This window comes from Pelophylax lessonae (assembly GCF_965119305.1).
Source record: "Pelophylax lessonae genome assembly, chromosome: 9".
NCBI lineage: Eukaryota > Metazoa > Chordata > Amphibia > Anura > Ranidae > Pelophylax > Pelophylax lessonae.
The window spans coordinates 257,077,654-257,097,604 of NC_138776.1; the positions used below are offsets into that span (position 1 = coordinate 257,077,654).

Here is a 19,951-nt window from a genome sequence, read left to right on the forward strand (position 1 = left end):
GGTTTATAGACCAGATACATCCTAAATATAGAACCATTTATCCAACTGTCCATCCAGAGCCTCTGGTTTATTGACCGGATACATCCTAAATATAGAACCATTTATCCAACTGTCCATCCAGAGCTTCTGGTTTATAGAATACATATTGAGAAAAAAAAGGAAAAATTGTGAAAATGATCAAACCATCTGAGGTTAAAATTGGAGCACAGGGCCTGGAAGCCAAGGACTTTTTTCAGTTGCATTGGTTTGGAATTAACAAGTTCAGACTTACATGCTCCCCTACAAGCTGAAGCATCCATGTAACACTGCAGTCGTCCCATATGGCTCTGAGACTGATAGCCGAGCGTTCACATGACCGCTGCTCATTCAGCTCTCGGTCTTCTACTCCATTGCTCATTGGAGTGTCAGGCTGGAGAGGTGGGCTTGGCACGCTCCAACTCTCAGCTGAAAGGCTGAGCCAGCTGTCAGTCAAGCAGCCAGGTGGATCCCGCCAATGTTGCCGTAGTTCTCTTCTAAATATCATATGAGGAGCAATCTGAGGTGTCAGAACTATGAAGGAGCTCTGTGCTGCTCCCAGATAATTCTCAGATTATTATTCATCTACAGAGAGGAAAATGGATCACATGGTCACATCAATGAAGATGGAGAAGGGCTGGAATCACATGACTGAGAGGATATTGGACCTCACTCTGGAGATCATCTACCTGCTGACCGGAGAGGTGAGGAGGATTCTACCATGCCAGCACTCTTATGGCTGTAATTAAAAAAACAAACCGGATTGGTCATGTAAAGATTCTGGGAAGTCTGTAGTGATAATTGTCATTTTATCTCTTTACACAGGATTATAAAGTAGTGAAGAAAACATCTGGAGATCCATTAACACCAAGCAACTGTTCTCAGGGGACATCACCCATCACAGTGCCTCCACCTCACTGCCTGACAACAGAGGTAACCAGCGCCAAGAAGATTCTGGAAGTCACCAACAAGATCACTGAGCTGCTGACAGGAGAGGTGAGCGGTGCCGGGAATTCTGGGACATTATCCAGTAACAGACAAGGGATGTGTCTGGATGGTGACTGTATCATTGTGTGTGTCAGGTTCCTATAAGGTGTCAGGATGTCACTGTCTATTTCTCCATGGAGGAGTGGGAGTATTTAGAAGGACACAAGGATCTCTACAAGGACGTCATGATGGAGAATCAGCCGCCCCTCACATCACCGGGTAAGAGGAGACTTTATTGTAAAGGAGAGAGCAGTACGGAGGGTCCACCTAGATCCCCCATCATCTGATAAACACATAGAAACAATGTATTCAGTCAGTGTGTGTGTTTCCTACAGATGGATCCAGTAATGGGAACCCACCAGAGAGATGTCCCCATCCTCTGAATTCCCAGGATTCCACAATGGAAGATCAAGAGATCCCTCACCATGATCAGGTAGGTGGAATGGAGCACCTAAAAGTTCAAAGTCAATCTAAATTCTAGGAGATGACATTCCGGTTGTGTTAGAGCTACCGTAATTTTCACATATGTTGTATTTTATATCATTTTGGGGTTTAGGGTAACGACCTGGTTGTTGTGAAAGTTAAAATCAAAGAGGAAGAAGAAGAGATGTTGGTGAGTGGAGATCAGCAGCCTATGGAGGAGGGGGAGATGGTTATAAAAACTAAGCAGGAGGACTCTTCTCTAGGCATTGGCACAGGTAAGTAATAACACTAAAGGGTTTTTCTTTTTTTTTTGTAGCCACAACAAAAAAAATCATTGTACTCTGTCTAATGTGATTATTTGCTATGATCATCAGCGCCAACTATTTTTCTTGAAATGCCACAATAAGGAAAAATATAGGGGATACCTCAGGGAGAGGGGGGGGGGGGCATTGAGTAGCCAGACAAATTTGGGTAGGATATTCCAGAGGATGAGAGAGGCTCTTAAAGGTCATATTTTGAGACAAGGTTGGCAATGTCACTGTGTGTGAGGGGGGACATGATAGCAATTTTTAAATATCTCAATGGGGATCTCAGCTTAGAAAATAAGCTGTTCAGTCGAAGGGATTGCATGAGGACTCGAGGGCATACAATGCGATTAGAGGAGAAGCGTTTTAACCTCAGGCAACGTGGGGGGTTCTTTACTGTTAGGGCTACAAGATTGTGGAATTCTCTACCACAAGAGGTGGTTTCTGCGGGTAGTATGGTGGCTTTCAAAAGACTCTTGGACGTACATCTCAAGGATCAGAACATTCAGGGCTATGTGAGATGATTACAGCCACACACACCTACACAGGTTGAACTGGATGGACTATTGTCTTTATTCAACCTCACCTACTATGTAACTATGTAATGTAGCTCAAGGCACAGAGTTGTGGATGGCTGTGTATTTTGTTAGTAATTTGAATTTTATTAATAAGACATTTGGAAGCAAGTATACAAATTGGTAGAGGGGGTGGTGGTTGCAGAGTGGTTGGTAAGGTAGATGAGCCTGGCAGACGCATTATTGGTAGATCAAAGGGGAGATTTTGTAGAGGTCAAAGGGTAGAGAGTAGAAATAGGTAAGAGAGAGATAACAAAGGGCTTAGTAGTTCATGATTGGACAGGGTGAGTCTTAGTTATAAATGTTGAACCATCAAGTTGAGAAGCAAGGTCAGCATCAAAAAGTCATCTCCACTTCTGTAAACTGGAGGAGTCATCACTTCTTTCGGGGCTGATAGGATCAGAAAATTAACGATAGCCACATGATCTACGTACAGTCATTTGGTTTGTAAATGATTGGTGTCTTGGCACTGCAAAATGATGATCTCTGTTAGAAATAAAATTTGCAACAATCTGTGCTGCCCTTGTCCAACAGTCCAACATACAAAAATTCACATCCTTCGATAAGGAAAAGAATATTTTCAGTCCATAAGAACATCATCAATGTATCCACCACAGCACATTTCTAAGAAATATTGTAGAGTTATTTAAAACCATATGGTAGACTGATCGAAAGGTAACTGCTGTATTTGCCACACTACTCAATATTCTATACACCATATTAAAGGTTAATCTCCATTCTTTAGTAAAACGTCATGTATCCAACAAATGAGGTGGAGATACTGTACACCATATGAAAAGTCCATCTCCATTCCTCAATATAATGCCTTGATCCCAACAAATGAGGTGATACTGTACACCATATGAAAGGTCCATCTCCATTCCTCAATATAACGTCATGTTCCCAACAAATGAGGAGGAGATACTGTACACCATATGAAAGGTCCATCTCCATTCCTCAATATAACGTCATGATCCCAACAAATGAGGAGGAGATACTGTACACCATATGAAAGGTCCATCTACATTCCTCAATATAACCTCACGCTTCCAACAAATGAGGAGGAAATACTGTACACCATATGAAAGATCCATCTCCATTCCTCAATATAATGTCACGTTCCCAACCAATGAGGAGGATATACTGTACACCATATGAAAGGTCCGTCCCCATTGCTCAATATAACGTCATGTTCCCAACAAACGAGGAGGAGATACTGTACACCATATGAAAGGTCCGTCCCCATTGCTCAATATAACGTCATGTTCCCAACAAACGAGGAGGAGATACTGTACACCATATGAAAGGTCCTACTCCATACCATCTTCAGTGATCGTCAAAAAAAACTACTCAATATTTTGAATAAATGAGAAGATACTATATACTCATAACATACAGTATATACTTGTTACAGGAATACAAAAATAAATATAAAATATTTTTATTAACTTGCTTTCCAACAGATGGTCGCTATGTAGGAAATACATCAAAGGGAGGTCCTATTTTATCTCGTTCTTTTAAGACTGAAAATAATGACATCAGGCAAAATTCTCCTCCAGGAGTAAATCCCATTACTCAGAATCTTTCTCACAGGCCATACGGGTTGGAGACATCAACGGATCAGACTAATCCTGAGGAATCTTCTGAAAAATCAGATACTATGACTTCAGATAGCTCGTCGAAAGTTAACAGTCCAGATAGACCAACGGATCCGTCTAATCCCAAGGAATCTTCTCAAAGCCAAGAAGGACTTCACACAGGGGAGAGCTCATTGTCATGTTTGGGGTGCGGGAAATCCTTTAAGACTAATTCTGAACTTCTTATCCATCTCAGATCTCACACGAAGGTGACCATTGTATGTCCCGAGTGCGGGAAATCTTTTACTGATAAAAAACTATTTAATGATCACCAGAAAGATCACACAGGGGAGACTCCTTTCTCATGTTCAGAGTGTGGGAAATATTTCACTTGGAAAGGAAACCTTATTACACACCAGAGGATTCACAGGGGTGAGCGCCCTTATTCATGTTCAAAGTGCGGGAGATCCTTCACTCAGAAAGGACATCTAATTAGACATCAGAAAACACACTCTTGTTGACAATTTGTTACTGGATGATGTGTTCAGTCTATATACCAACTGTATAGTAAAATTTCATTTTTAAGGGGGGTACGTTCCTGCACAAGTGAAATTTCAGTTATGGTGGGTGTCTTGGTGGTTTACTTAGACATTCATTGGCTTCTTCTATATTTTGGACCCTCCAGTTGTGATCTCTGCCTTCTACAGTTCCTGGCTCTGTTCCCGCACCCTATGGGGTCTATTGAGGATTATAGGCTTTTCTTGTCAGCCATGTTGACTCTGCCTTCCATATTGATGATTAACTTCCATGTTCTATATACAATGTTAGTGATGAGTGCCTCTACAGCCTACGTCAGAGAGATGTTTTCCTGCATCATCTGGAGAGAGAAACCTGGACTTACTAATGTACTAAAGCATTTTGTGTTAATAAACCAGTTGTGTACACTGGGCGTGCCTCTGCCGCTCTCCTTCCTTCTATTTGTCAGCAACTCCCACCTGCCAAAATGACAGCCGGGAGTTGCTGTGTAAATAGAACAGCTGTAATAGCTGAACCAATGTTTATAAACATTGTTGAGATGCCAGATGGAGGGGAAAAAAGGAGCATTTTTTACTTTTGGATCCACTCTGTTTGAGTCTTCTACAGATACTCCATCTTCATATGATGTCAGTCAAAGCAAACTAACAAAAAAAAATAATAATAAAAAATAAATAAATAAATAAATATATATATATATATATATATATATATATATATGTTTTTTATATATATATATATACAGTATATATATATGTGTTTGTTTTTATATATATATATATATATATATATATATATATATATATTTTTGTTTTTATATATATATATATATATATATATATATATATATATTTATTTTTATATATATATATATATATATATATATATATATATATATATATATATATATATCTTTATATATATTTTTATATATATATATATATTTTTTTTTTATATATATATATATATTTTTATATATTCATATATTTTTTTTTATATATATATATATATATATATATATATTTTTTTTTTTTTTTTAAGAAAAATTATTTTCTATCTAACTCCTGCTCCAGTTTTATCCGTTAGTTCTCCCTTAACTCCTTCTGCAGCTTAACTATTATTTTCTTGCTGTTATCTTTTTTATTTCTATATATTTTTGTTTATTTGGAATTCTTTTACCTTGTAAACACATTTAAACTTTTTTTGTTTTTCATTATTTTTTATTAATTTTATTCATTCATTTATTTATTTATTTTGTTAACATCTTTAAGTTGGAGGGGTAAAAAAGCCTTCATTTCATTTGTAAATAACTTTGCAATGCTTTGTCCCGGAATCCTAATTACGGTGTTAGTTGAAACGGGACACATAAAAGAATTAACTTTATAATTTGCACTTTACATTTTAAATTGTATATTTCTTATACATTACGCCAGGGGGTCTCCAAACTTTCTAAACAAAGTGCCAGTTTACTGCCCTTTGGACTTTAGGGGGACTGGACTTTGGCCATTGGGAGTAGAAAAGGTCCAGACGTCAGTGTGGAATAAACCATGTACAAACGTTTGTATGAGTTGGAGGAATTGTGTCCCATGATTGGTGTTATTGGGTCCCATTGTTGGTATCATTGGGAGAAATTGTGTCCCATCATTGGTGTTATTGGGAGGAATTGTGTCTCATCATTGGTGTTATTGGGAGGAATTGTGTCCCATCATTGGTGTCATTGGGCCCCATTGTAGGTGTCATTGGGAGAAATTGTGTCCTATCATTGGTGTCATTGGGACCCTTTGTTGGCATAATTTCACAAATTGTGCCCCATCATTGGTGTCACTGGGAGGAATAGTGCCCAATGATTGGTGTCATTGGGAGGAATCAGTTGGAGTAATTATGTCCCATCATTGGTGTTATTGGGTCCCATCATTGGTGTCCTTGGGAGGAATGGGAGGAATCAGTTGGAGTAATTATGTCCCATCATTGGTGTCATTGGGAGGAATGGGAGGAATCAGTTGGAGAAATTGTGTCCCATCATTGGAGTCATTGGGAGGAATTGTGTCCCGTCATTGGGCCCCATTATAGGTGTCATTGGGAGAAATTGTGTCCCATCATTGGAGTCATTGGGAGGAATTGTGTCCCGTCATTGGGCCCCATTATAGGTGTCATTGGGAGAAATTGTGTCCCATCATTGGAGTCATTGGGAGGAATTGTGTCCCGTCATTGGAGTCATTGGGAGGAATTGTGTCCCGTCATTGGGCCCCATTATAGGTGTCATTGGGAGAAATTGTGTCCCATCATTGGAGTCATTGGGAGGAATTGTGTCCCGTCATTGGAGTCATTGGGAGGAATTGTGTCCCGTCATTGGGCCCCATTATAGGTGTCATTGGGAGAAATTGTGTCCCATCATTGGAGTCATTGGGAGGAATTGTGTCCCGTCATTGGGCCCCATTATAGATGTCATTGGGAGAAATTGTATCCTATCATTGGCTTTACTCCCTTGATTTTTACCAGCAATTCCCACCTGTCAAAATGACAGCCTGAAGGTGTCTGCTACTCCTCTCTGCCAATCCCTACACTGACTTCCGCTCACCCAACAAATTAAATTCAAAATACTAACAACAACTTACAAAGTCATCCACATATCGGCCCCCAGCTATATCACTAACCTAGTATCAAAATATCAACCAAATCAGCCTTGGTGGGGAGGGTTCTTCTATGTTCTCTGAGGTCCCAGGTAGACTCTGCTGCATCGAGGTCAGAGTGCGTAGAGAACTGACCTACTGAGTGGATAGAAGCTAAAAGGCTGGAGGGCTGCAGCTATGGTGTAGTCCTGAGCCCTGGAGAGCCACCGCTGTGGTGTCTCCTGGCCTGGCACCATCTTGGCTGTGCGGCCTGAGCCTGCTGGATGCGGGGGGGAAAAGAATGCCCTGGAGCCCGCTTGTAGAAGCCTTACCACCGCCAGGTGACTAAGAATCGGTGCGGCGACGTGTGGGCATAGTAAAACCGGAAGAGGACTACAGCAGGCGGCCGCTAGTAGTGGTAACAGAGCCCGGGGAACAGAGAGCTCTCAGGATGTGCGTCCTCACTCCATGCCGTCCAAGCCACGCCCCATAACACCGATATTTAACATCAAAGTACTGAGATTTTTCTATGGGCCGGTCACCAAGTGATTTGAACTAAGGAATTTTGTGCTACTTAACCAATTGTGGACCCTGGGCGTGCTACACACAAAAAGCTTCATCAAAGTACACAGGGCAAGTGTGGTACGTCCTGTCCTCCTTCCCTTCTGCCGCTTTCCTCCCTTGTATTTTACCAGCAATTTCCAACTGTCAACATGACAGCCTGGAGTTGCTGAAAATACAGCAGCTATAATAGCTATCATAGAAAGGAGCCTTCTCACACAGTGTTTATAAACATTGTTCAGATGGGAAATAGATACAAAGTAACATTGTTTATAAACATTATTCAGATAAGAGAAAGATACAAAGTAACATTGTTCAGATGAGAGCTATATATACAAAGTGACATTGTTTATAAACATTGTTCAGATGAGAGAGAAATACAAAGTAACGTTACTTTTGTATCCCCTCTGCTTCATTCATCTGCACATCAAATTTGTGAGATTCGATCTGCTTTTGATATCAGTTAAATAATTTTTTCATTAACTTTTTATGCCTATTTATCCCTATATTAACCCTTAGTTTACCTTTATTCAGCCCTTTTTACTTTTTTTTTCCTTTAGCTAATTTTTTCCCTGTGATTTTTATTTATTTATTATTTGTTGTTTTCATTGTTCTTCATTTTGTTTGTTCATTTTTTTAAGATTTTTTTTTTTGTCACATTACAAAAAAAAAAAAAAAAACTTAACAATGTTTTCTATAAGTCCTAGTTTCGATTTTAAGGGGATGAATTCTAGAATAAAATTTATACTTTTTATCCACGGTGTCAGTGGGAGTAATAGTGCCTCATCATTGGTGCCAGTGAGAGGAATAGTGTTCTGTCATTGGTGTCGTTGGGAGGAATAGCGCCTCATCTTTGGCGTTGGTGGGAGGAATAGTGCCCCATCATTGGTATCAGTGGGAGGAATAATGCCCCATCATTGGTATCAGTGGGAGGAATAGTGCCCCATCATTGGTATCAGTGGGAGGAATAGTGCCCCATCATTGATATCAGTGGGAGGAATAGTGCCCCATCATTGGTGTCAGTGAGAGGAACAGTGCCCCATCATTGGTGTCAGTGGGAGGAATAGCGCCCCATCATTGGTATCAGTGGGAGGAATATTGCCCCATCATTGGTATCAGTGGGAGGAATAGTGCCCCATCATTGGTATCAGTGGGAGGAATAGTGCTCCATCATTGGTGTCAGTGAGAGGAATAGTGCCCCATCATCGGTGTCAGTGGGAGGAATAGCGCCCCATCATAGGTGTCAGTGGGAGGAATAGTGCTCCATTATTAGCGCCAGTGTGAGGAATAGTGTTTTGTCATTGGTATCAGTGGGAGGAATAGTGTCCCATCATTGGTGTCGCTGGGAGGAATAGTGCCCCATCATTGGTATCAGTGGAAGGAATAGTGCCCCATCATTGGCGTTGGTGGGAGGAATAGTGCCCCATCATTGGTATCAGTAGGAGGAATAGTGTCCCATCATTGGTGTCAGTGGAAGGAATAGTGTCCCATCATTGGTATCAGTGGGAGGAATAATTCCCCATCATTGGTATTGGTGGGAGGAATAGTGCCCCATCATTGGCGTTGGTGGGAGGAATAGTGCCCCATCATTGGTGTCAGTGGAAGGAATAGTGCCCCATCATTGGTGTCAGTGGGAGGAATAGTGCCCCATCATTGGTATCAGTAGGAGGAATAGTGTCCCATCATTGGTATCAGTGGGAGGAATAATTCCCCATCATTGGTATCGGTGGGAGGAATAGTGCCCCATCATTGGTGCCAGTGGGAGGAATAGCGTTCTGTCATTGGTGTCAGTGGGAGGAATAGTGCCCCATCATTGGGAGGAATAGTGCCCCATCATTGGTATCAGTGGGAGGAATAGTGTCCCATCATTGGTATTAGTTAGAGGAATAGTGCTCCATCATTGGTATCAGTGGGAGGATCAGTGCCCCATCATTGGTATCAGTGGGAGGAATAGTGCCCCATCATTGGTGTCAGTGGGAGGAATAGTGCCCCATCATTGGTATCAGTGGGAGGAATAGTGTCCCATCATTGGTATCAGTGGGAAGAATAGTGCCCCATCATTGGTATCAGTGGGAGGAATAGTGTTCCATCGTTGGAGTTGTTGGGAGGAATAGTGCCCCATCATTGGTGTTGGTGGGAGGAATTGTGTTCCACAAGTGCAGCCTCATCAGTGCCCTTCATTGCAGCCTATCTATCAGTGCTCATCAGTGCAGTTTCATCAGTGCAGCTTCATCAGTGCAGTCTCATCAGTTCCCATAAACTACAGCCTATTCGTGCCCATCAGTGTAGCCTCATCAGTGAACAGAAAAACTATGTATTTGCAAAATTTTATAACAGAAACTAAGAAAAAGTTTTTTTTTTTTGTTTCTTTCAAAATTTTCGATCTTTTTCCGTTTGTTCAGCAAAAAATAAAAACCCCAGTGGTGATTAAATACCACCAAATGAAAGCTCTATCTGTCTAAAAAAAAAAAAGAATAAAAATTTCGTATGGGTACAATGTTGCATGACCGCGCATCTGTCATTCAAGGTGCGGCAGCGCTGAAAGCAAAAATTTACCTGGGAAGCAAGGTGGTGAATGTGTCGGGTAGGCAAGTGAATGTTAATGAATATGAGACATACTCTAGGTCAGTGAGGGTGAACCTTGACACCCCAGATGTTTTGGAACTACTATTCCCATGATGCTCAACAGTGCATGAACATCATGGGAAATGTAGTTCCAAAACATCTGGGGTGCCAAGGTTCACCATCACTGCTCTAGTGGAACGAAGTGGAAAGACTTGGGTGGTAAAGTCACAATTTCCACTTCGTCCAATGGAGCTCATGCCGAGGAAGTGACCCCCTGTGGTTACTATGTAGCAGGGCAACCAGAACCTGGAAGACCCTGACGGTTACTGAAGTAGCGGCAACTACTACCGTGATTCTTGGCTTCCACTGTAGTCCCTCAGGTATGGAATATGTACACTTATACTCCAAGGTGGACCGATGTATCTGGAGTTCAACTTTAATTTTTAATAACAAATTAATAAAAGTGATGCCCGCCAATTCAATAATTCGTCTCATGCTAGTGGTGCACCAGATTTGAAGGTGCTTAGGATGCGTGCGCTAAAATTTTGATGCCAAACTGAAGTTACGTTCACTACTATTTACGTTTCTCCGATAGCAGTTTATATTTTTGAATTTTTCTTCAATTGGACCATTGGCTCACGCGCTTCAAAATTTTGGCGCGCGCAATCGTACTTTTCACAAAGCAATTTTAATGTGATTTGGCCCAGCTGGCGAAGCACAACATAGGACTTATCTTATAACACTTTAAATTGGGCGCACAGAAAACGCGCCAATATTTACACCACAAAACCAATGTATTTCTCTTTGTTAGTCCCCCCCCCCCCACCCATTGTGTCTCTGGACATCAACCAACACGACGTTGCTGGGCGACAACAGACACAGCCAAGTCCTCTCATGCCATTAGCTGCAGTCTGCACATGCCCAGTAACTTTTACCTGACTGTGTGGAGGGGGTGTGGTTCCCCGCCCTGTGGGCGTTTCAGGAAGAACTACATTCCTGCCGTTATGGTTGCCTAGCAACAAGAGAAGCCGACTTTCTTTCCTGTCCACCTGTTCAGGTCTTGTGCTGGAGCGTTCTTATCCTGTTGGGCTATTCGTAAGAAGTTTTCTGAAGGAGGTATTTATTAAGTTTGCACTATTATCATTTTTAGCATGGACTTATATCAGAGTTGAGTGATTTTTGGGGTTTTTCTTTTAGTTTAATGTATTTTAGGTTTTTGCATCCGTAAATGAGTGTATTAGAACCGTATCTCAAACATTTACATGTGTATTCAAGCTTCGAACATTATTGTTTTGACCAATGGAAAGCAGTAAGGGGACAAGACCAGTCCTTGACCAACGTCCGAAATATACCGACTCAATTTGCTCATTTACAGGTGCTCCTATTGATGTCCATTTGGCCAAAAAACACCCAATTCAGCCTCAAAGGTTGTTCATTTAGCTTTTTGGTGTATCGGGCATTGAGCTACAGGCTCCATATGATGATGATAGAAAAAGACCAAACTCAGATGACAGAGAAGATCTTAGACCTCACCCTGGAGATCATCTACCTGCTGACTGGAGAGGTGAGGAGAATTCTAGGGGGTCAAAATAAGTCAATTTTATCTCTACTGATAAAACACAAATCTGACCAGAGAGCTGAGGGGCATTCTGGAAATATTATACAATCATCTTACTGGTAAATAAGTGCTGAATATATAAGGCAAAGATGATGTGACCTGATACGGGGGAGATTCTGGGAATTTAGTAAACATTCAACTTTTTCTAGATATCTTTCAATAGGGTTACACAGTAGTGAAGAAGGCATCTGGTGAGTATGTGACTTCCAGTAGACATCACCGTGTGTCAGAAGGATGGAGAGGAACCCCGAGACACATCACTGTCCCTTCATCTGTGCCCCTACCTCTTTTATGTGACAAGAAGAAGATTCTAGAAGTCACCAACAAGATCATTGATCTGCTGACAGGAGAGGTGAGCGGTGCTGGGAATTCTGGGACATTATCCAGTAACAGACAAGGGATGTGTCTGGATGGTGACTGTATCATTGTGTGTGTCAGGTTCCTATAAGGTGTCAGGATGTCACTGTCTATTTCTCCATGGAGGAGTGGGAGTATATAGAAGGACACAAGGATCTCTACAAGGACGTCACGATGGAGAATCAGCGGACCATGAATGATGGAAAATTAGGAAAAAATAAACTTTCCTTGAATGAGATGATATTGAATCTCACCCTGGAGATCATCCACCTGCTGATTGCAGAGGTAAGAAGGATACTTGTAGGATGATATGACATCAACCTATCTCTAATAATGGGACACTAACCTGTCTGGAGAGGTGAGGAGGTTTCTTATATTTTATTTATTGCTGTATATCACAGGACTGTGCTGTAGTTATGAAGACATCTCTGGAGAGTATTACAAAGAAGAAAAGTCCAAGTTTGTCTTCAAGAACGAGAGAAAGACAAAACCCCATCACAGTGCCTCCACCTACCTTCCCGAATCTTGAGAGAAACAGCAAGAAGAAGATTCTAGAAGTCACCAACAAGATCATTGAGCTAATGACAGGAGAGGTGAGCGGTGCCGGGAATTCTGGGACATTATCCAGTAACAGACAAGGGATGTGTCTGGATGGTGACTGTATCATTGTGTGTGTCAGGTTCCTATAAGGTGTCAGGATGTCACTGTCTATTTCTCCATGGAGGAGTGGGAGTATATAGAAGGACACAAGGATCTCTACAAGGACGTCATGATGGAGAATCAGCCGCCCCTCACATCACCGGGTAAGAGGAGACTTTATCTAGTTGCACCTTCTGTGTTGCTTTCTCCATTACAATAAACTTGAAATGAAACTTGAAATGCAGAAAGTATTTTCAGTTTTCTTCTACTAGTATAGGGTATGTAGTTTGAGCAAACTTTTTAGAAACTCCATAGTCAATAGAAAGATGAGAGTAATATACTGTATAATTGGTTGACCAGACTAGTAAAGATGTCAGTTTATTTTGATAAAAGTAATTTTACCTACCAGAAGAATGAAGTCTTTGTTAATTACTAAATAGTAAGGTTGAATCAAAAAAATAAATCCATTGAGTTCACCCAATTAGTATTCATAACACTACCCATTAAATGAGGCGGAGATACTGTACACCATATGAAAGGTCCATCTCTATTCCTCAATATAACGTCATGTTCCCAACAAATGAGGAGGAGATACTGTACACCATATGAAAGGTCCATCTCCATTCCTCAATATAACGTCATGTTCCCAACAAATGAGGAGGAGATACTGTACACCATATGAAAGGTCCATCTCCATTCCTCAATATAACGTCATGTTCCCAACAAATGAGGAGGAGATATTGTACACCAGGGGGTCTCCAAACTTTCTAAACAAAGGGCCAGTTTACTGTCCTTCAGACTTTAGGAGGGTCAGATTTTGGCTATTGGAAGTAGAAAGTACTAGCGTCTGTAGGAAAAATCAATGTCCCTTCTTTAGTGTAAGTGGAGAAGTTGTGCCCCATCATTGGTGTTAGTGGGAGGAATTGCTCCCCTTCTTAAATGCCATTAAAGTAATTGTGTCCCATCAATGGTATCATTGGGCCCCATTGTTGGTGTCTTCGGGAGAAATTGCGCATTATTGGGAGAAATGATGTCGCATTACTGGTGTCATTGGGAGGAATTGTGTCCCATCATTGGTGCCGTTGGGAGGAATTGTGTCCCATTGTTGGTATCATTGGGAGGAATTGTGCCAGTTCATTGATGTCAATGGGGGGATTTGTGCCCCTTCATTGTTGTCAGTGGGGGGAATTATGCCCCATTATTTGTATCAGTGGATGAAATAGTACCTCAAGGGCCGGATAAAAGCAAGTAGAGGGCCACATCTGGACCCCGGGCCACAGTTTAAAGATTACTGCTGTACACCATATGAGAGGTCCATCTCCATTCCTCAATATAACGTCATGTTCCCAACAAATGAGGAGGATATACTGTATATACCATATGAAAGGTCCATCTCCATTCCTCAATATAACAATGTCATCAATGTACAATCAGTGGTACTCCATGTATCATAGTTGGTTTGGTATATTGTACGTAATCTGATTTTTTAATGTTTTCATATAATATTGATGACTGCGAAATGTGAATTCCTTTTTATTTTAATTTTGCTTTCTAACAGACGGACTCCATGTCAGGAAAACCTCGGAGGGAGATATTTTTTCATCTCCAGATTACGATGTGGAAAATAATGAGATTTCTGAATATTCTCCGGAAGTAAACCAAATGAGTCAAATTATACACCACAGACCATACCATGTGGAGACATCAATGGATCCCTCCAATCCTGAGGAATCTTCTGACCAATCACATACTGTTACTCCAGATATCCATCTCCATTCTCACAGTGCAGATTCATCAACACCTCCATCTATACCCAAGGAGTCTTCTCTAATCCATGGAGGATTTCCCATAGGAGAGAGTTCATTATCTTGTTTGGAGTGCAAGAAATATTTTAAGACAAAATCGGAACTTCTTCTACATCTTAAAACTCACATCATTGTGAATTTTTCATGTTCAGAGTGCGGGAAATCTTTCACTGAGGAAAGCAAACTTCTTACACACCAGAAAAGTCACAATCGTAAAAATACAATTTTGTGCTCAGAGTGCGGGAAACACTTCAGTACGAAAGGAAGCCTCGGTATGCACCAAAGAAGTCACACTGGTGAACGTCCTTTTTCTTGTTTAGAGTGCGGAAAAGGTTTCACTCACAGAGGAAACCTTCTTACGCACCAAAGAATTCACACGGGTGAACGCCACTTTTCATGTTCAGAGTGCGGGAAATCTTTCGCTCAAAAACCAGGCCTTCTTCAACACCAGAGAAGTCACACGGGTGAGCGTCCATATTCTTGTTTAGAATGCAGGAAATGTTTCACTCGCAGAGAAAGCCTTCTTACGCACCAGAGAATTCACACAGGTGAGCGTCCCTATTCATGTTCAGAGTGTGGGAAATGTTTCACTCATAAATCAGGGTTTATTCAACACCAGAGGAGTCACACTGGTGAACGTCCATATTCTTGTTCAGAATGCGGGAAATGTTTCACCTACAGAGAAAGCCTTCTTGCTCACCTGAAAAGTCACACAGACGAACGTCCTTATTCATGTTCAGAGTGCGGGAAATGTTTCAAGGGGAAGGTAAGTCTTCAAATACATCTGAGAAGTCACACAGGTGAACGTCCTTATTCATGTTCAGAGTGCGGGAAATGTTGCTCTCAGAAAGGAGAACTCCTATTACACCAGAGAATTCACACAGGTGAGCGTCTGTATTCATGTTCAGAGTGCGGGAAATGTTTCACTTACAAAACAAACCTTCTTACGCACCAGAGATGTCACACTGGTGAGCGCCCGTATTCCTGTTCAGAGTGCGGGAAATGTTTCGCTCATAAAAAAAACCTTCTTCGACACCAGAGATGTCACACGGGTGAGCGTCAGTATTCCTGTTTAGAGTGTGGGAAATGTTTCACTCAAAAATCAGGGCTTCTTCAACACCAGAGAAGTCACAGGGGCGAGCCTCCTTATTTTTGTTTAGAATGTGGGAAATGTTTCACTTACAGAGGACGCCTTCTTACACACCAGAAAAGTCACACGGGTGAGTGTCCGTTTTCATGTTCAGAGTGCGGGAAATGTTTCACTCAAAAATCAGGGTTTCTTCAACACCAGAGAAGTCACACGGGTGAACGCCCATATTCTTGTTTAGAGTGTGGGAAATGTTTCGCTCACAGAGGACGCCTTCTTACACACCAGAGAAGTCACACAGGGAGCATCTGCTTTCCTATTCAGAGTGCGGGAAATGTTTTACTGACAGAGGAAGCCTCAATTATCACTGGAGATGTCACACAGTGAGCGTTGTATTCCTGTTCAGAGTGCGGGAAAGAAAGCTTTCTTAAACACCAGAGAAGTCACAAAGTCCGTATTCATCTTCCATTGGACAGGACATCTAATTAGACATCAGAGAACACTCACCCGCTGGAGCGGCCTGATACTGCACGTCAAGACAAAAAGGAGGGACCCTTTAACCTCACATCCATGTGGTCCCTAGGATGGGTGTGAAAGTGGCAACCTCAGCCTGGACTCCAACCAGGCCACGCGCCCAACGCGTTTCGCTCCGCCCCTTGGAGATTAGTCATGTTTCTGCACAGCTTGGGGTTTGTTGGAAATTATAAACTTTCTCTTGGCAGCCATGTTGACCCCGTCTTCCATATTACTTATTAGTGACAATCCAAGCATGCCTGGGTTTGGTTCGGAGAACATGACTAAAATTTGGGTACCAAATCTGAACCCCATTGAAATCAATAGGAGACGAATATTTAAAAAAAACAGTTCTGCCGATACTTTTCTAGGCTAAAAGGTAATGAATTGTCAATAAATGGCATAGGGGAAGGGCAGAGCCCTGGAGGACATGTACAAAAGCAAAAAAAAAAAAAAAATAATAAAATTCAATTTTATTTGGCTGGAACAGTGGGGTGGATTTTCTAAAACTGGAGCAACTCAGAATCTGGTGCAACTGTGCATCGTAGCCAATCAGCTTCTAACTTCAGCTTGTTTAATTGAGCTTTGACAATAAGACCTGAACGCTGATTGGTTTCTATGCAGAGCTGCGCCTGATTTTGCACGATCCAGTTTTAGTAAATAACCCCCCCAGTGATTTCAGTCATGCTCAAAATGAAACATTAGAAATGCAAACCGCGAGTCCCTCTACAGATACCCCTATGGACAACTAGATGACTGATTGCGATTCTCAGGTTCCATGAGCTCCCACGTGGGTCTAGATCAGGGCTCTCAAACTGGTGGCCCTCCAGCTGTTGCAGAACAACAATTACCAAGGCTGACAGTTACAAGCATGTCTCCCATTGGCAGAGGCATGATGGGACTTGTAGTTCCGCGACAGCTGGAGGGCTGCCAGTTTGAGACCCCTGGTCTGGATTCTCCTTCCATCACTAATGTCTTTGCAAAACAAACATGCGCCATACTCATAGCTTCCAACTGTCCCGGATTTTGAGGGACTGTCCTTGATTTTGAGGGGCTGTCCAGGATTTTGAGGGACTACCCTTAAATTTGGGGGACTGTCTCAGGTTTTGAGGGACTATCCTTGATTTTGAGGGGCTGTCCCGGATGTTGAGGGACTGTCCCAGGTTTTGAGGGACTGTTCCTGATTTTGAGGGACTGTCCCAGGTTTTGAGGGATTGTTCCTGATTTTGAGGAGCTGTCCCTGATTTCGAGGGACCATCCCTCAATTAGAGGGGCTGTCCCTGATTTGGAACAAAGTCCCTCTTTCCTCCTCAATTTGATCTGATCTATATAGTTGTTTATAAAATGTACTTTTTATCTTTCAAAAAAATGTTTCCCAGTCCTAAACTTTTCATCCAATTTCTAAATTACTGCATTTGTCAAAAGCCAATATAAAGGAATAGTAGTGATAAAAAAAAGCACTTGTGGGTTCAACCAATCATTTTTTTTGTAGAATTCTCCTTTAGGGGGGCGTGGCAGGGGTGTGTCCTATGCTTACATACTTTTTCTAATAGGTGTCCCTCGTTCCCATTTCAAAAAGTTGGGAGGTGTGACCATACTTTATACTATGTTGCCGTGTAGGCTGTTACTGTTTGTAATTTGATATTTTTGTACGGAGGTAATGGCCCCTGCAAGGGCGTGTTTTGCCTCTTTATGTTTTGTATTTTTATGCAAAATCAATAAAACAAATTTTCAAAAAAATAACGCAAAACTTGAATAAAAAAACATGGACTTCAACACCAAAAAATGCCATGGGCTTCCACACTAATTCTGGTCTGGCATTGATTTTTAAGGGGAAAACCCGAACAAAAATAAAAACAAATTGTAGGTTCCCCTAAAAATCCATACCAGACCCTTATCTGAGCATGCAACCTGGCAGGCCAGGAAAGGGAGGCGGGCTTTCACTCCCCCATCCTGAACTATACGAGGTCACATGCTTTAGACATGTGGGGCACGTACCTAGCAAAGCACCTTGTTCCATGTTGGTGAGGACATGAGCTTCTTCTCTACAACCCCTACTATACAAGGTCCTGGGGCAGACTGACCATTCGGGCACTGCCCGAGGGCCTGGGGTCAGTAGGGGGCCCCATGAGAGACTCAGTCCGCCCATTCCTGCCGGTGGTTGATGCAGCACTGGGAGAGGACTCAGGTGCTGGCGGGGGCATGAGAGGCTCCTGTCCTAGACTTCACTCCAATCCTCCTTCATATGGAAAGGGTCAAGGTGAAGAGGAGCGGGCTAACATGGGTTGGGGGCGGTGTGTTCATGGAGGGCACAGTCTGTATGACTGAGGACAGTATACACTCTCGCGGTGCATGGCTCCTCCACAGGTGAGGGGTCCCGTGATGAGGACAGAACCCACCCATTGTCCTTTGCTGTGTCTGGAGATAACTCAACTCATGTCCCTTCCTCTCTGGGCTAGATCTGATCACACTGTCAGTCCAGTCTGGGCTCTGCTTCCCCTAACTCTCCCCTGGGGCCACACCGCACTACTCACTACCGACAATGGCTCACTGACTGAGTGCTGCCCTCTACAGTAAGTGCCCCGTCACTACAAGTACCCACGGCCCATCCCCCCTCATGCCTCCTCTCTCTCAACCCCCTCTCTTTCACCCTCTTCTCTCTCTTTTCACCACCCCTCTCTCCCACCCCTCCTCTTTCTCGCCCCCACTTTCTCTCTCACTTCCATCTCTCTTCCTCACCCTCTCTCTGTTTCACCCCCCTCCCTTTACCCTCCCTCTCTATCTCTCACCCCCTCTCTCTCACCCTCCCTCTCTCTCACCCTCCTTCTCTCTCTCACATCCTCCTTCTCTCCCTCACCCTCCCTGTCGCTCCCACCCCCTCTCTCTTTCACCCTTCCGTTCTCTCTCACCCTCCTTCTCTCCCTCACCCTCTCTCTTCCACCCTCCCGCTTCGTCTCACCCTCCTTCTCTCCCTCACCCTCCCTTTCTCTCCCACCCCCTCTCTCTTCCACCCTCCCGTTCTCTCTCACCCTCCCTTTTTTTTCCCACACCCTCTCTCTCTTCCACCCTCCCGCTCTCTCTCACCCTCCTTCTCTCTTTCTTCCATCCTCCTTCTCTTTCTCCCTTCCACCCTCCTTCTCTCTCACCCTCCCTCTCTTTTACCCTCCTTCTCTGTCTCACCCTCCCTCCATCTCTCTCTCACCCTCCTTCTCTGTCTCACCCTCCATCTCTCTCTCGCCCTCCATCTCTCTCTCACCCTCCTTCTCTGTCTCACCTTCCATCTCTCTCTCACCCTCCATCTCTCTCTCACCCTCCTTCTCTGTCTCACCCTCCATCTCTCTCTCGCCCTCCATCTCTCTCTCGCCCTCCTTCTCTGTCTCACCTTCCATCTCTCTCTCACCCTCCATCTCTCTCTCACCCTCCTTCTCTGTCTCACCCTCCATCTCTCTCTCGCCCTCCATCTCTCTCTCACCCTCCTTCTCTGTCTCACCCTCCATCTCTCTCTCGCCCTCCATCTCTCTCTCACCCTCCTTCTCTGTCTCACCTTCCATCTCTCTCTCACCCTCCATCTCTCTCTCACCCTCCATCTCTCTCTCACCCTCCTTCTCTGTCTCACCCTCCATCTCTCTCTCTCACCCTCCATCTCTCTCTCACACTCCTTCTCTGTCTCACCCTCCATCTCTCTCTCGCCCTCCATCTCTCTCTCGCCCTCCTTCTCTGTCTCACCTTCCATCTCTCTCTCACCCTCCATCTCTCTCTCACCCTCCATCTCTCTCTCACC

The 19,951-nt window shown here is 43.0% G+C and overlaps 1 protein-coding gene across 1 annotated transcript in view; it reads left to right on the top strand.

Moving 5' to 3' along the window:
- The first annotated feature begins 613 nt into the window (after window positions 1–613).
- The window catches only part of LOC309564402 (uncharacterized protein), an 880,901-nt gene continuing 861,563 nt past the window's right edge, over window positions 614–19,951 (top strand). The window contains 10 exon segments of the mRNA XM_082269030.1: window positions 614–719; window positions 841–1,011; window positions 1,098–1,221; window positions 1,338–1,435; window positions 1,559–1,700; window positions 3,769–4,398; window positions 14,324–14,842; window positions 14,975–15,118; window positions 15,227–15,336; window positions 15,610–16,040. Of these exon segments, the coding sequence (XP_082125156.1) occupies window positions 615–719; window positions 841–1,011; window positions 1,098–1,221; window positions 1,338–1,435; window positions 1,559–1,700; window positions 3,769–4,398; window positions 14,324–14,842; window positions 14,975–15,118; window positions 15,227–15,336; window positions 15,610–16,040 (2,474 nt within the window). The 5' untranslated portion in view covers window position 614.